We start from the raw sequence: 16,039 nt of genomic DNA on the forward strand, positions 1-16,039 counted from the left end.
GGGAGCCTGAACTCCTGGGTTCTCTCCCTGGCTCTGGGAGAGGAGTGGGGGCTAGGGGTTAGAGCTGGGGGGCTGGGAGCCAGGACTCCTGGGTTCTCTCCCTGGCTCTGGGAGAGGAGCGGGGGCTAGTGGTTAGAGCTGGGGGGGGGCTGGGAGCCAGGACTCCTGGGTTCTCTCCCTGGCTCTGGGACACTAGCAGAGAAAGGGGAGTGAACAGGCCAGGAAGACTGTGGCCCTCCCACTCCAGACACAGCGGGGGGCCTGGGGGGTGTCTCCCCTAGCCAGGTCTTTTATTCTCCACCTGTCCCCCCTGCGCTGCCCGTCCCAGCACCCTGGCGTGGGCTGTTCCAGGCCCCGTCACCAAGAATCCGCCAACCGCCAGCTCCTGAGCCTGGCATCAGATAAGAGCTTATCGGGGACTTCCAGGCCTGCTGCCATAACCTCCCCAGGCCCCAAACTGGCTGGGCGGTTAGTGGGGCAGGGAATGGGGCACAGGACCTGTCCCCTCTGGGGGGCGCCAGGTCTCATCCGGCCCCAGGGTGGGGACTGGCTGGCTCGGAGTGGCAGGGAATGGGGCTGGGGCCTGTCCCCTCTAGGGGGTGCTGGCTGCGATCTGCCCCTGTGTGTGAAATCTCTAGGGATGCTGAATGATGATAGACCAGTTACTGCCCCCCATGTATCCATAGATTCCTCCCCTCCCCCTGGACAAGTGTGGGGGTACAGCACCAAGACCCCAAAACTCTCAACCCTCCCTCTAATGTTTACCTGTCTTCTCTACTGAGCCAGGGAGAGAACCCAGGCGTCCTGCGTCCCAACACCCCCCACCCCCGACTAGAGCCCAGTCTCCTCCCAGAGAACCCAGGAGTCCTGGCTTCCAGCCCCTCTCCTCTAACGGATAGACCCCCCCCACTCCCCTCCCAGAGAACCCAGGAGTTCTGGCTCCCAGCCCCCCGCCCCCCATCCACTAGACCCATCTCCTCCTACACCAGAGAGAGTTTGGGGGGCTAGTTTTCTCTCTCTCTCCACTGTACATTGGGGGGTAATTGGGCAGGAGACCCCCAGCTGCTCTCCCCCTCCCCTCTCTGTGCCCCACGAGAGCCCGTCCCGTCTCAGAAGGCGGGACCTCACCCGCCTGGGCTGCTGTGTCATTTTTAGCGTCTCTGTCCCCCCCCCCTCCTTCTTTCCTCTGTCTCTTGGAGCCACCCAGCAAGTTGGGGCAGACCCACAGTCGGCTAGATCTGGGGGAGCTCTCTGCGCTTCAACCCCCCTCGAAATTTGCCAAGGGTCCGCCTGACACCGCATGTGGGGACCCCTCCCAAATTTCTTGCCCAGCTCTAGGTGAGTGTCAAGCGGAGGCCGGTGGGGGACGGGCAGCATCCAGTTTGGGGGAGTTGTGAAGAGAAGCCGATGGGCAGAGTGAATCGGGACGGGATGGAAGGGTGTGGGGGCACTGCAAATGGAGGGCTGACATGGGCTACTGTCAGCCCTCCGTTTGGGGGCATTGGGAACGGAGGGGGGCTGGTGTGGGTTGCCAGTGGTCATTGGGAACAGAGAGGGGCTGGTGGAGAGTGCCAGGGGGCATTGGGAACAGAGAGGGGCTGGCAGAGGGTGCCAGGGGGCATTGGGAATGAAGGGGAGCTGGCGGAGGGTGCCAGGGGGCATTGGGAACAGAGGGGGGCTGGTGAGGGGTGCCAATGGGCATTGGGAATGAAGGGGGGCTGGTGCAGGGTGCCAGGGGGCATTAGGAATAGAAGGGGGCTGGCGGAGAGTCCCAGTGGGCTTTGGGAACAGAGGGGGCTGGTGCAGGGTGCCAGGGGACATTGGGAATGAAGCGGGGCTGGGTGCAGGGTGCCAGGGGGCTTTGGGAACAGAGGGGGGCTGGTGGAGGGTGCCAGGGGGCATTGGGAACAGAGGGGGGCTGGTGGAGGGTGCCAGGGGGCATTCAGAACGAAGGGGGGGCTGGCGGAGGATGCCAGGGGGCATTGGGACCAGAGGGGGGCTGATGAGGGGTGCCAATGGGCATTGGGAATGAAGGGGGGCTGGTGCGGGGTGCCAGGGGGTATTGGGAATAGAAGGGGGCTGGCGGAGGGTCCCAGTGGGCTTTGGGAACAGAGGGGGCTGGTGCAGGGTGCCAGGGGACATTGGGAACGAAGCGGGGCTGGTGCGGGGTGCCAGTGGGCTTTGGGAACAGAGGGGGGCTGGTGCGGGGTGTCAGGGGGCTTTGGGAACAGAGGGGGGCTGGTGGAGGGTGCCAGGGGGCATTGGGAACAGAGAGGGGCTGGCGGAGGATCCCAGTGGGCTTTGGGAACAGAGAGGGGCTGGCAGAGGATCCTAGTGGGCTTTGGGAACAGAGAGGGGCTGGCAGAGGGTCCCAGTGGGCTTTGGGAACAGAGGGGGGCTGGTGCAGGATGCCAGGGGACATTGGGAACGAAGGGGGGCTGGTGCAGGATGCCAGGGGGCTTTGGGAACAGAGGGGGGCTGGCGGAGGGTGCCAGGGGGCTTTGGGAACAGAAAGGGGCTGGTGGAGGGTGCCAGGGGGCATTGGGAACAGAGAGGGGCTGGCGGAGGGTCCCGGTGGGCTTTGGGAACAGAAAGGGGCTGGCGGAGGGTGCCAGGGGGCATTGGGAACAGAGAGGGGCTGGCGGAGGGTCCCAGTGGGCTTTGGGAACAGAGGGGGGCTGGCGGAGGGTCCCAGTGGGCTTTGGGAACAGAGGGGCTGGCGGAGGGTGCCAGGGGGCTTTGAGAACAGAGGGGGGCTGGCGGAGGGTGCCAGGGGGCTTTGGGAACAGAGGGGCTGGCGGAGGGTGCCAGGGGGCATTGGGAACAGAGAGGGGCTGGCGGAGGGTCCCAGTGGGCTTTGGGAACAGAGGGGGGCTGGCGGAGGGTCCCAGTGGGCTTTGGGAACAGAGGGGCTGGCGGAGGGTGCCAGGGGGCTTTGAGAACAGAGGGGGGCTGGCGGAGGGTGCCAGGGGGCTTTGGGAACAGAGGGGCTGGCGGAGGGTGCCAGGGGGCTTTGGGAACAGAGGGGCTGGCGGAGGGTGCCAGGGGGCATTGGGAACAGAGGGGGGCTGGCGGAGGATCCCAGTGGGCTTTGGGAACAGAGGGGGGCTGGCGGAGGGTGCCAGGGGGCATTGGGAACAGAGAGGGGCTGGCGGAGGGTGCCAGGGGGCATTGGGAACAGAGAGGGGCTGGCGGAGGGTCCCAGTGGGCTTTGGGAACAGAGGGGGGCTGGCGGAGGGTCCCAGTGGGCTTTGGGAACAGGGGGACTGGCGGAGGGTGCCAGGGGGCATTGGGAACAGAGAGGGGCTGGCGGAGGGTCCCAGGGGGCATTGGGAACAGAAGGGGGCTGGCGGAGGGTCCCAGTGGGCTTTGGGAACAGGGGGGCTGGCGGAGGTGCCAGGGGGCACAGGGAACAGGGAGGGGCTGGCAGAGGGTGCCAATGGGATTGGGGTTTGGGGGGCGGTAGGAGGACGGGGCTTGGGGGTTGGATGGGGTGTGGTGGGGATGTTGGAGGGGTGGGGGGGCGGGGCAGACAGCCGGATGGCTCTAGGAAAAGAGGGGAGCAGACTGGCAGGTCCCAGCGGGTCTGTTCCAGGTTAATATCGGGGTCTCCACCCCCCATCTGAGTTCCCCCCCGGGCTGGTTGTACGGGGATCCAGGGGGGAGCCCTTGTCTGGAGACGTCCAGTCTGGGTGGGGGCACCGGGGGGGGAGACCACCCCCATCTCAAGACACTTTTCCAGCCCCCCTAGCCCCCACTCCTCTGAGTGCTGAGCCAGGGGCAATACAAGGGAGCTTCAGTACCCAGAGGTTCAGCCATTTACCTTCTGTTCTCTCCTCTCAGCCTCCCGGACGCCTGGGTTCTTTTGAAGCCTTCACGAGGTAAATATGGGGAGGGTGAAGGGATTGCCCCTACTGTGGGGTGGGGGGGCTTACAATACACATTGTTCTACCCACTGAGCTGCATCAGGGCAAATCTGTCACTGCCGTGTGAGCGGCCCGCCAAGGCGAGCGAGATAAAAATTATCTCCCGGCTATTTCTTATCTGAGGCCCTGATCCCGATAAGGGCTGTAGAATCGTTGGGCCCCATGTCGATTTCCTGCCCCCCTCTGGCCTGGTGCACACCCACACAACGCAGAGATCGGGGGCAGGGGCGACCGAGCCATGCTGGAGCTGGATGGGAAAATGGTTCAAGGTGATGGGGGGTGCTCAAGGGGTATTTGGAGTGTGTCTGTCTGTGATGGGGGGCGGTTTTGGGGTTGTGGTGTGTCTCTTTGCGGCGGTGTCGAGGGGTTATGTGTGTATCTCTGGGTGGAGTTTTTGTCGCATTCAGGGTGTGTGTCTTTGGTTGCACGTTCGGGTTGTGTCTTTGGGTCGTGGTGCTGTGCGTCTGCATTTGGCTTGTTTGTCTTTGTGCTGGTGTTGAGGTGTGTCCTTGGGTCGTGTGTCTGTCTTTGGGAGGTATGTGTTTGGGTTGTATGTCTTTGCGGTGGTGTTGAGGGTGTTTCCCCTTGGATTGTGTGTGTGTGTCTGTGTATTTGTAGTGTTTGGATGGGCTGTTTGTCTTTGTAGTGGTGGTGAGGGGGTGTCCCCTTGGGTTGTGTGTCTGTCTCCAGGATGTGGTGGGCTGTGTGTTTGGGTAGTATGTCTTTGCAGTGGTGTTAAGGGGTGTCTCTGTCTGGGTTGTCTCTCTTTGTGTGATTCTGGGCTGTGTTTTTGTAGTGTTCAGGGTGTGTATATTTGGGTTGTGTCTTTGTCTATCTTTGGGTTGTGGTGTGTGTCTGTGTTTGGGTTGCGTGTCTTTGTGGTGGAGGTGAGAGTGTCTCTTTGTGTGGGTCTGGGCTGTGTTTTTGTAGTGTTGAAGGTGCGTCTGTGTGTTTGAGTTGTAGCTTTGTGTGTGTTGTTTACGCTGCGGGTGATTTGGGCTGTGGTGGTGGGGCGAGAGGAGGGTGTGCTATTTGGGACGGCCTGTGCAGTGTGCTTCATGTGGCAGGCGATAGTTTCGCTGGCTGTGGCTTGTTGTGTTGTTTGTGTTGATTTTGCATGTCTGTGTGGGCTGTTGTGGTGGTTTCGTGGATGTGTATCTTTGGTGTGTATGTGTGGCAGGGGTCTGTTGGCTTGTTAGCTTGTGTGTGTTGTGTCCGTGGGTTAGCAGTGTGTTGTGGCATTTTCGGGATGTAGTTCTCTGAGTGGTGTTGCAGGTGTGAGTCTGTTGTTCTGGGGATGCTGAGTGTTGGTTTTGTGGGGTGTCTGTGTGTTTTTCCAGGGTGTGGTATTTTGGAGAGTACTTGTGTGTGTTGGGGGGGCTTGTGTGTCCTGGAGGGAGTTGTGATTTTTCTGCTGCAGTGGCTCGTGTGTGTGTCGATCGTGGTGGGGTGGCCCCGTGGGGATGGTTAAGGATCGGCGAGGGGGGTGCATTTGTGCGTCGGGTGGTGGGAGCAGGGCTGGGTTGAATTGTGACTTACAAATGGACAGGAGATGAAAAAAGCAACAAAATTCACAACATGAGAAGAAGAGGGCACAGAATGAGGGTAGGGAAATACACCCCCTAACCGACCTTTACGCAGAGCCCAGGAGAGAACCCAGGCATCCTGGCTCCCAGCCCCCTACTTTAACCCCACTCCCCCCCCAGAGCTGGGGAGAGAACCCAGGAGTCCTGGCGCCCAGCCCCCCTCCATTGTGGGGTGGTTAGTTCGCTCACCCGCCCCGCGTTATCTGCCCCATCTCTGCTGTGCTGGCAGGGATGAGGCAAGGGCAGCTTTTGAAATCAGCTTTGAGATGGTGCCGACTTCCTCTGCACTGCGCCACCTTCCCCCCCCACATACACCCGGCAGCAAGGACTCCTGGGTTCAATCCCTGGGTCAGGGAGGGAAGTAGGGGAGGAGCCAGAACTCCTGGGTTCAATCCCTGGGTCGGGGAGAGGAGTGGTGGTGGGGAGCCAGGACTCCTGGGTTCAATCCCTGGGTCGGGGAGCCAGGACTCCTGGGTTCGGTGTGAGGGGAGGTGGGCTCACAGAGGGGCCAGGCCTCGGCTGAAGTCTCTGGCAGACACTGGGGGGGCTGCATGCGAGATTGGGGGGCGGATAGGACCGGGAGGAAAGGGGCCTCCCCGGCCGGGTTGCAAGCGCCACTTCTGAGGATGAGCGGCTGGGAGCGCCTGATGGGGAGAGAGAGAGAGATGCAGAGATTGGCCGGCCGGCAGGGACAGCACCTTCCGGGGTAACCATCCCTAGGCCATATATAGGGGTGGGGTCCCTGGGGCCCGGCCGGCTGGCTGGCTGGAGACAGAGGTGGGGATGGGGAGACAGGGGGGGATGGATGGTGCGGTTGGATGGAAGGATGGATGCGGGGGTGTGAAGGGGGGATAGAGGGAGGGATGTGTGGAGGGGTATGGATGGTGCAGTTGGATGGATGGAGGGGGGGCATGGAGGGGGGATGAAGGGAGGGAGGGGGGATGGATGGAGGGGTGTGTGGAGGGGTGTGGATGCAGGATGGATGGTGCAGTTGGGTGGATGGAGGTGGGATGAAGGGGGGGTGTGGATGCAGGATGGATGGTGTGGTTGGATGGAAGGATGGAGGGGGGGTGGATGGAGAGGTGTGGATGCGGGATGGATGGTGTGGTTGGATGGGGGGCGTAGAGGGGGGATGGATGGAGGGGTGTGGATGCAGGATGGATGGTGTGGTTGGATGGATGGAGGGGGGATGGAGGGAGGGGGGATGTGAGAAGGGATGTGGATGTGGGATGGATGGTGCGGTTGGATGGGGGGCGTAGAGGGGGGATGGATGGAGGGGTGTGTGGAGGGGTGTGGATGCAGGATGGATGGTGCGGTTGGGTGGATGGAGGTGGGATGAAGGGGGGGTGTGGATGCAGGATGGATGGTGCAGTTGGGTGGATGGAGGTGGGATGAAGGGGGGGTGTGGATGCAGGATGGATGGTGTGGTTGGATGGAAGGATGGAGGGGGGGTGGATGGAGAGGTGTGGATGCGGGATGGATGGTGTGGTTGGATGGGGGGCGTAGAGGGGGGATGGATGGAGGGGTGTGGATGCAGGATGGATGGTGTGGTTGGATGGATGGAGGGGGGATGGAGGGAGGGGGGATGTGAGAAGGGATGTGGATGTGGGATGGATGGTGCGGTTGGATGGGGGGCGTAGAGGGGGGATGGATGGAGGGGTGTGTGGAGGGGTGTGGATGCAGGATGGATGGTGCGGTTGGGTGGATGGAGGTGGGATGAAGGGAGGGGGGGATGTGTGGAGGGGTGTGGATGTGGGATGGATGGTGCAGTTGGATGGAGGGAGGGCGTTAAGGGGGGATGGATGGAGGGGGGATGGTGCGGTTGGGTGGATGGAGGTGGGATGAAGGGAGGGGGGGATGTGTGGAGGGGTGTGGATGTGGGATGGATGGTGTGGTTGGATGGGGGGCGTAGAGGGGGGATGGATGGAGGGGTGTGGATGCAGGATGGATGGTGCGGTTGGGTGGATGGAGGTGGGATGAAGGGAGGGGGGGATGTGTGGAGGGGTGTGGATGCGGGATGGATGGTGCAGTTAGATGGAGGGGCGTGTAGGAAGGAAGGGGGGAGGAGTGTGGAGGGATGAAGGGATGGGTGGAGGGGTGTGGGGGGAGGAAGGGATGAGCATGGAGGGGGGATGGAGGGATGGAGGGGCGTGTAGGAAGGAAGGGGGGAGGAGTGTGGAGGGATGAAGGGATGGGTGGAGGGGTGTGGGGGGAGGAAGGGATGAGCATGGAGGGGGGATGGAGGGATGGAGGGGCGTGTAGGAAGGAAGGGGGGAGGAGTGTGGAGGGATGAAGGGATGGGTGGAGGGGTGTGGGGGGAGGAAGGGATGAGCATGGAGGGGGGATGGAGGGATGGAAGCATGGACTGGTGTGGAAGGATGAAGGGAGGGAGGGGTGTGGAGGGATGGATGGATGAGCGTGGAGGGAGGGGCGTGGGGGGATGAGCGTGGAGGGGGGATGGATGGATGGAGGGGTGTGGAGGGATGAAGAGATGGATGGAGGGGTGTGTAGGAAGGGGGAGGGGTGTGGAGGGATGGATGGATGACTGTGGAGGGATGGAGGGAGGGGTGTGGGGGGAGGAAGGGATGAGCGTGGAGGGGGGATGGAGGGATGGAAGCATGGACTGGTGTGGAAGGATGAAGGGAGGGAGGGGTGTGGAGGGATGGATGGATGAGTGTGGAGGGATGGAGGGAGGGGCGTGGGGGGATGAGCGTGGAGGGGGGATGGATGGATGGAGGGGTGTGGAGGGATGAAGAGATGGATGGAGGGGTGTGTAGGAAGGGGGAGGGGTGTGGAGGGATGGATGGATGACTGTGGAGGGATGGAGGGAGGGGTGTGGGGGGAGGAAGGGATGAGCGTGGAGGGGGGATGGAGGGATGGAAGCATGGACTGGTGTGGAAGGATGAAGGGAGGGAGGGGTGTGGAGGGATGGAGGGAGGGGCGTGGGGGGATGAGCGTGGAGGGAGGGAGGGGTGTGGATGTGGGCTGGATGGAGCCGTTGGATGGAGGGAGGGGTGTGGAGGGATGAAGAGATGGATGGAGGGGTGTGTAGGAAGGGGGGAGGGGTGTGGAGGGATGGATGGATGAGTGTGGAGGGATGGAGGGAGCGGTGTGGGGGGATGAGCGTGGAGGGGGGATGGATGGATGGATGGAGGGGTGTGGAGGGATGGACAGGTGGGGGGGCGTGCAGGGAGGGAAGGGTGGATTCAGACATTGGGGGAGGGACAGACCCGTTGTTTTCAGTCCTATGAGCCCCACGTTGGCCCTTGTGGCCCCAGGGCCTCTTGCTCCACTCTGGCCTGGTCCTTGTCCTCGCGCCCTCGGTCCCCGCTGGGGCTCCCCCCACGTCTCTGTGCCCTCCCCGAGCCTGGGCTGGGCGGGTTGGCAGGCAGGTTTCATTCCCCCGCCCCGGAGTGGTGAGTTTGGTGACCTGGCTGGTGCGTGCATGGCCCTGCCCTCGAAATGCCAACCGTTACCGCTTCATAAACCGTTCGACTCGCAAAGCATGGCAGCCAGCGGCCTCCCCCCGGCCCGGCCCGGCCCAATTTGCATGTGGAATTGCTGCGTTTGCATGCTAATTAGCAGCCCTGTTCACATGTGGCGCCGTCGGGGGGCAGACGGACGGTGACAGGCCGGCCGCTGGCGTTCACTGGGCCCCGCATGGATTTCCATCCCCGGGGGGTGACGGACGGTGACAGGCCGGCCGCTGGCGTTCACTGGGCCCCGCATGGATTTCCATCCCCAGGGGGTGACGGACGGTGACAGGCCGGCCGCTGGCGTTCACTGGGCCCCGCGTGGATTTCCATCCCCGGGGGGCGACGGACGGTGACCGGCCGGCCGCTGGCGTTCACTGGGCCCCGCGTGGATTTCCATCCCCGGGGGGTGACAGGCCGGCCGCTGGCGTTCACTGGGCCCCGCATGGATTTCCATCCCCGGGGGGCGACGGACGGTGACAGGCCGGCCGCTGGCGTTCGCTGGGCCCTGCGTGGATTTCCATCCCCCGGGGGCGACGGACGGTGACAAGCCGGCCGCTGGCGTTCACTGGGCCCCGCGTGGATTTCCATCCCCGGGGGGCGACGAACGGTGACGGGCCGGCCGCTGGCGTTCACTGGGCCCCGCATGGATTTCCATCCCTGGGGGGCGACGGACGGTGACCGGCCGGCCGCTGGCGTTCGCTGGGCCCCGCGTGGATTTCCATCCCCGGGGGGCGACGGACAGTGACAGGCCGGCCGCTGGCGTTCACTGGGCCCCGCATGGATTTCCATCCCCGGGGGGTGACAGGCCGGCTGCTGGAATTGGCCGGGCCCCACGTGGATTTCCATCCCCGAGGGGCGACGGACGGTGACAGGCCGGCCGCTGGCGTTCACTGGACCCCGCGTGGATTTCCATCCCCGGGGGGCGACGGACGGTGACAGGCCGGCCGCTGGCGTTCACTGGGCCCCGCATGGATTTCCATCCCCGAGGGGTGACAGGCCGGCTGCTGGCATTGGCCGGGCCCCACGTGGATTTCCATCCCTGGGGGGGGATGGACGGTGACAGGCCGGCCGCTGGCGTTCACTGGGCCCCGCGTGGATTTCCATCCCCGGGGGGTGACAGGCCGGCTGCTGGCATTCGCTGGGCTCCGCGTGGATTTCCATCCCCGAGGGGCGACGGATGGTGACAGGCCAGCCACTGGTGTTCACTGGGCCCCGCATGGATTTCCATCCCCGGGGGGTGACAGGCCGGCTGCTGGCATTGGCCGGGCCCCACGTGGATTTCCATCCCTGGGGGGGGATGGACGGTGACAGGCCGGCCGCTGGCGTTCACTGGGCCCCGCGTGGATTTCCATCCCCAGGGGGCCGACGGACGGTGACGGGCCGGCCGCTGGCATTCGCTGGGCCCCGCATGGATTTCCATCCCCGGGGGGTGACAGGCCGGCTGCTGGCATTCGCTGGGCCCCGCGTGGATTTCCATCCCTGGGGGGCGACGGACGGTGACGGGCCGGCCGCTGGCATTCGCTGGGCCCCGCGTGGATTTCCATCCCCGGGGGGCGACGGACGGTGACCGGCCGGCCACTGGCATTCGCTGGGCCCCGCGTGGATTTCCATCCCCGGAGGGGACAGACGGTGACAGGCTGGCTGCTGGCGTTCACTGAGCCCTGCATGGATTTCCATCCCCGGGGGGCGACGGACGGTGACGGGCCGGCCGCTGGCATTCGCTGGGCCCCACGTGGATTTCCATGCCCGGGGGGAACAGACGGTGACGGGCCGGCCGCTGGCGTTCACTGGGCCCCGCATGGATTTCCATCCCCGGGGGGCGACGGACGGTGACCGGCCGGCCGCTGGCGTTCACTGGGCCCCGCGTGGATTTCCATCCCCGGAGGGGACAGACGGTGACAGGCTGGCTGCTGGCGTTCACTGAGCCCTGCATGGATTTCCATCCCCGGGGGGCGACGGACGGTGACGGGCCGGCCGCTGGCATTCGCTGGGCCCCACGTGGATTTCCATGCCCGGGGGGAACAGACGGTGACGGGCCGGCCGCTGGCGTTCACTGGGCCCCGCATGGATTTCCATCCCCGGGGGGCGACGGACGGTGACCGGCCGGCCGCTGGCGTTCACTGGGCCCCGCGTGGATTTCCATCCCCGGAGGGGACAGACGGTGACAGGCTGGCTGCTGGCGTTCACTGAGCCCTGCATGGATTTCCATCCCCGGGGGGCGACGGACGGTGACGGGCCGGCCGCTGGCGTTCACTGGGCCCTGCGTGGATTTCCATCCCCAGGGGGTGGGGGGGACTGACCAGCCTTGCCTCCTCTTTAAACAGCCCTGACTTTGCTTTGCTTTTGTCTGCATCTCTAACCACCAGACCTCACTCCCCTCTCAGAGCTGGGGAGAGAACCCAGGAGTCCTGGCTCCCCCCCCCCGCCCCAACCACTAAACTCCACTCTCCTCCCAGAGCCAGGGAAAGAACCCAGGAGTCCTGGCTCCCCCTCCTGCCCCGCCCTAACCACCAGCCCCCCCATTCTCTAACCACCAGCCCCCGCTCCCCTCCCAGAGCCGGGAGAGAACCCAGGAGTCCTGACTCCCAGCCCTCCTGCTCTAACCACTACACCCCACTGCCCTCCTAGAGCCAGGGAGAGAACCCAGGCATCCTGACACCTGTGTCTTGTCCCCCATGTAAATTCCCCATCTAGGTCAGCAGCTCTCGTGCCCGGGATGGATTTTGCTGCCCTAGGGGGGCAGGAGATGACCCCCCATTTCCTGGAGCCTCCCCTTCTGCCACCGGCCGAAGAATCCGCGGTCTTCTTCCACGGAGCCGAGGGCGGGGAGCCCGGCGCGCTCGCTACCTACTTCTCCCGGACGCCGGAGTCCTACCGCAACACGCCGGGTAGGTGGCCAGAGCCCGTGCGCCCCACTACGTGTCCGGGCCCCCCCCCCCCAGTTTCACCACCACAGGGCTCCTCCGAGGGGCATTGCCCGGGGCCGCCCACAGAGGGCACCGTCACCACGGGCTTTGGGTTGCTACGGCTACCGGGGCCACGGCTGCACTTCCATCCCTGGGGGGTGTCCCCAGGGCTCCTGCAGGTTGGCATGGCAACGGTGCCATCACTATCCCATTGTGTGGGGTCGCCGTGGCCCCCGCCCCCTGGATTCGCTGCGATTGTTGGGGTTTCTCCTGCCACGGCTGTGTGGCCCCTGCCTCGCCATGGCGACGGGTTTTGTGTCCCCGTGGCAGGTGTAGGTTACTTCCAGGTGCCCCCAACAGCCCCCACTGACTCCTCTCCTCTTGCACCTCCTGCAGCGCGCCCCGTGTACCCCCTCCTCAACGGGCTGCAGTGGGTGGACGGGCACCCCTACGCCGCGGCTGGCTGGACCCCCCTCTCCTACGGCAAGCCCCAGGCCGGGGTCCCCCTCTATCCGGCTCCCCCCTCCTCCTCTTCCTACAGCCCCCCCTCGCCCAAGGAGCAGCCCCCCGAGGACAAAGGCAGCCCCAAGTTCCTGGAGATGCTGAAGACGGAGCCGATGAGCCCCTCCACCACCGAGCTGCTGACGTTGGGGTCCCCTGCCGGTGCCCCCCACCCCGCCTACACCGGGACCCCAGAGTTCGGGTTCTACCAGCCTAGCGGGAGCCCCCTGACAGCTGGGTACTCCCCCAAACTCAGGGGGCCGCTGCAGCTGTCCCCATGCGGTGAGAGTGTCCTGCGGGCTGGAGGGTGTGGGGGGCAGCACCCCTCGGGGGACAGGGCCGTCGCTGACTCGGTTTCCCTCTCCCATCCCTCAGAGGCGCGGGAGTGCGTGAACTGCGGGGCCACGGCCACCCCCCTGTGGCGCCGGGATGGCACCGGGCACTACCTGTGTAACGCCTGCGGGCTCTACCACAAGATGAACGGGCAAAACCGGCCCCTCATCCGGCCCAAGAAACGCCTGGTGAGTGGGGAACTCTCCCCCCCCGACTTCCCTGGGGTCCCCCAGGACCCACCTTTTCCCTGGACCCCCTGCAACTCCCATGAGACCCCCCTTGCCCGACACACCCAGGCCCCCTGCCCCAGCCTCCCCCGACATGTTCTGCTCCCATGAGACCCCCTCCAGCCTCCCTGACACCCCCTTCCCCTCCCATGAAACCCGTCTCCCCCGACACCTCCAGGCCCGCTGCCCCAGCCTCCCCCGACATGTTCTGCTCCCATGTGACTCCCCCAGCCTCCCTGACACCCCCTTCCCCTCCCATGAAACCCGCCTCCCCCGACACCTCCAGGCCCGCTGCCCCAGCCTCCCCCGACATGTTCTGCTCCCATGAGACCCCCCCAGCCTCCCTGACACCCCCTTCCCCTCCCATGAAACCCTCCTCCCCCGACACCCCCAGGCCCGCTGCCCCAGCCTCCCCCGACATGTTCTGCTCCCATGAGACCCCCCCAGCCTCCCTGACACCCCCTTCCCCTCCCATGAAACCCGCCTCCCCCGACACCTCCAGGCCCGCTGCCCCAGCCTCCCCCGACATGTTCTGCTCCCATGAGACCCCTTCCCCTCCCATGAAACCCGCCTCCCCCGACACCTCCAGGCCCGCTGCCCCAGCCTCCCCCGACATGTTCTGCTCCCATGTGACCCCCCCAGCCTCCCTGACACCCCCTTCCCCTCCCATGAAACCCGCCTCCCCCGACACCCCCAGGCCCCCTGCCCCAGCCTCCCCCGACATGTTCTGCTCCCATGAGACCCCCCCAGCCTCCCTGACACCCCCTTCCCCTCCCATGAAACCCGCCTCCCCCGACACCCCCAGGCCCGCTGCCCCAGCCTCCCCCGACATGTTCTGCTCCCATGAGACCCCCCCAGCCTCCCTGACACCCCCTTCCCCTCCCATGAAACCCGCCTCCCCTGACACCCCCAGGCCCCCTGCCCCAGCCTCCCCCGACATGTTCTGCTCCCATGAGACCCCCCCAGCCTCCCTGACACCCCCTTCCCCTCCCATGAAACCCGCCTCCCCCGACACCCCCAGGCCCCCTGCCCCAGCCTCCCCCGACATGTTCTGCTCCCATGAGACCCCTTCCCCTCCCATGAAACCCGCCTCCCCCGACACCTCCAGGCCCGCTGCCCCAGCCTCCCCCGACATGTTCTGCTCCCATGAGACCCCCCCAGCCTCCCTGACACCCCCTTCCCCTCCCATGAAACCCGCCTCCCCCGACACCCCCAGGCCCCCTGCCCCAGCCTCCCCCGACATGTTCTGCTCCCATGAGACCCCCCCAGCCTCCCTGACACCCCCTTCTATTCCCATGACATGCCCAGTCCACCGCCCCCCGGCCTCCCCGACACCCCATCCACTTCCATAGCACCCCTGCCGTGCCCTGCCCCCATCCCCTGGGTGCTCTGCGCCCACCCACCCAGCCCCCCCGCTCCCCCGTTTCTCCCCCCAGATCATCAGCAAGCGAGCGGGCACCCAGTGCAGCAACTGCCAGACGACCACCACCACCCTATGGCGCCGGAACAGCAGCGGGGAGCCCGTCTGCAACGCCTGCGGCCTCTACTACAAACTGCACAACGTGAGCCGCACGCCGGGGGGGAGGGGGGACCCCAGATGCCTGGGTCCCAGCCCCGGCGCGGGGGGAGGAGGCTTCGGGGTGGTGGGGGCTGGGAGACAGACTCCTTGGTTCTCTCCCTGGCTCAGGGAGGGGAGAGGGGGGTCTAGCGGTTTGGGTGGGGGGACCCCGGATGCCTGGGTTCCATCCCTCTCCCCTTCCCCCTTGCAGGTCAATCGCCCCCTGACGATGCGGAAAGACGGAATCCAGACCCGCAACCGCAAAGTCTCCGGCAAGGGCAAGAAACGCAGAGGGGCGGCTCCGGGTGAGGGGGGGGCTGGGCCCCCCACCCCACTCGAACTGCTCTCCCCCCTGGGCGAGGACCCTGCCTCTCTCTATGCCCTGAGCCCCATGGTCCTGTCCAGCCACCTGCTCCCCTTCTCCCCCTCCACCCACCTCCTCGGGCCCCCCCCAGCTGCCTACCACCCCCCCCATGCCTCCCCAGGGGCAGGCACCTCGCTGGGGTGATGGGGGCCCCTCACGGAAGGAGGCTGAGCTGGAAAAAGGGCAGCTGGGTGAATATTTGGGGTACAGCTGTTGGGCGAGTTACCCCCCCCAGCCACAGAGTCGGGGATTGGGACAGAGGGGGCAGAGTGTCGGGGTACAGGGGGATTCGCCTCACCTTAGCAGCCGCAAGGATTGGGGGGCTCCCCCTAGAAATGGGGCCACCCTCCATGGGCCTCCCTGAGCTCTGTCTGGGCACACACACACCCCCGTCTGTCCCATCACACACACACACGCACACCCGTCCATCCCCCTACATCCCCGTCTGTCCATCCATCTGTCCCTCCCTCCATCCACCCAGCCTCTTCTGAAGGAATGACCCCTCATTTCTACCCTCCCCTGTGCCTGGGTTTCCCCTTCAACACCCCCAAATCCTCACACAGGGGGCTCCCCCCAGCACCGTCCCCCCCTCTTCCTCCTCCTACACCCTCTCAGCCTTCACCCCTTGTCACCCCACAGTGAACCCATCCCCCCATGATCCAGCACTGGCTGTGATAGGACCCCCCATTCTTACTCTCCCTTCTGGTACCCCGATATATTGTGGGTTAAAAAAATATATTCTGTGGAAACCACATTTTAAAATATATTCGATATTTCTTGTAATGACTTGGGTGTCGTGTTTTAATGCCTCCGGGATGAAGTTGGGGGCTCAGTTTGGGGGTGCAGGGTTGTCCATCCAGAAACAGCCCCAGATTATTGTAACTGTGCTGAGCCCTGGGGGTGGGGGCCTGTGGCTTGGGAGGGGGCTGGATTGGTGTTTATTGGGATGCATAGTTCAGTTTTGGGGGTGCCAGGTTGTTCTACCTGCACCCCCAACTCAGCTGGTTTTGAGTAGCAGGGGGGGCTGCAGGGAGCTGTGGCTGGGGGGTTGGATTAGTGTTCAGCTTTTGGGGTGCATGCTCCAGTTTGCGGGTGTCCACATTTATGGGGGTGCTCTGTCGGGTTTCAGGGGGGTTCTCTGTGGATGGTTTGCAATGAATCT

At 64.9% G+C, this 16,039-nt stretch overlaps 2 protein-coding genes and 2 long non-coding RNA genes across 8 annotated transcripts; 2 read left to right on the forward strand and 2 right to left on the reverse strand.

The window, feature by feature from the left end:
• Positions 1 to 162: 162 nt before the first annotated feature.
• On the forward strand, positions 163 to 15,660 carry GATA1 (GATA binding protein 1). Of its 2 annotated transcripts, XM_050927323.1 has the most exons (7): positions 163 to 1,338; positions 3,844 to 3,881; positions 11,683 to 11,876; positions 12,291 to 12,677; positions 12,771 to 12,916; positions 14,392 to 14,517; positions 14,725 to 15,660. In XM_050927323.1, the coding sequence occupies exons 3-7, from the start codon at positions 11,705 to 11,707 to the stop codon at positions 15,019 to 15,021; spliced, it is 1,128 nt and encodes a 375-aa protein (XP_050783280.1). In that variant the 5' UTR covers positions 163 to 1,338; positions 3,844 to 3,881; positions 11,683 to 11,704; the 3' UTR covers positions 15,022 to 15,660. The 2 variants fall into 2 exon arrangements, with proteins under 2 accessions (XP_050783280.1, XP_050783279.1); XM_050927322.1 differs by lacking the exons at positions 163 to 1,338; positions 3,844 to 3,881 and adding an exon at positions 3,944 to 4,195.
• LOC127036490 (uncharacterized) lies at positions 6,447 to 7,323 on the forward strand. 2 transcript variants are annotated; one of them, XR_007770142.1, is made up of 3 exons: positions 6,447 to 6,582; positions 6,774 to 6,963; positions 7,155 to 7,317. It is a non-coding gene; the product is annotated as an uncharacterized LOC127036490 (long non-coding RNA). The 2 variants fall into 2 exon arrangements; XR_007770143.1 differs by lacking the exon at positions 6,447 to 6,582 and having other exon boundaries at positions 6,705 to 6,963; positions 7,155 to 7,223; positions 7,297 to 7,323.
• Positions 9,127 to 10,706, reverse strand: LOC127036450 (basic salivary proline-rich protein 1-like). Of its 3 annotated transcripts, none has more exons than XM_050927392.1 (2): positions 10,490 to 10,599; positions 9,127 to 9,801 (listed from the first exon to the last, which is right to left on the reverse strand). In XM_050927392.1, the coding sequence occupies exons 1-2, from the start codon at positions 10,571 to 10,573 to the stop codon at positions 9,226 to 9,228; spliced, it is 660 nt and encodes a 219-aa protein (XP_050783349.1). In that variant the 5' UTR covers positions 10,574 to 10,599; the 3' UTR covers positions 9,127 to 9,225. The 3 variants fall into 3 exon arrangements, 2 of the variants coding, with proteins under 2 accessions (XP_050783349.1, XP_050783348.1); XM_050927391.1 differs by having other exon boundaries at positions 9,136 to 9,801; positions 10,557 to 10,706; XR_007770096.1 differs by lacking the exon at positions 9,127 to 9,801 and adding an exon at positions 10,355 to 10,432.
• Positions 12,923 to 14,385, reverse strand: LOC127036483 (uncharacterized). The gene is made up of 3 exons (XR_007770125.1): positions 14,109 to 14,385; positions 13,863 to 14,023; positions 12,923 to 13,451 (listed from the first exon to the last, which is right to left on the reverse strand). It is a non-coding gene; the product is annotated as an uncharacterized LOC127036483 (long non-coding RNA).
• Positions 15,661 to 16,039: the final 379 nt, after the last annotated feature.

The sequence above is a fragment of the Gopherus flavomarginatus genome, chromosome 18 (genome assembly GCF_025201925.1).
Source record: "Gopherus flavomarginatus isolate rGopFla2 chromosome 18, rGopFla2.mat.asm, whole genome shotgun sequence".
NCBI lineage: Eukaryota > Metazoa > Chordata > Testudines > Testudinidae > Gopherus > Gopherus flavomarginatus.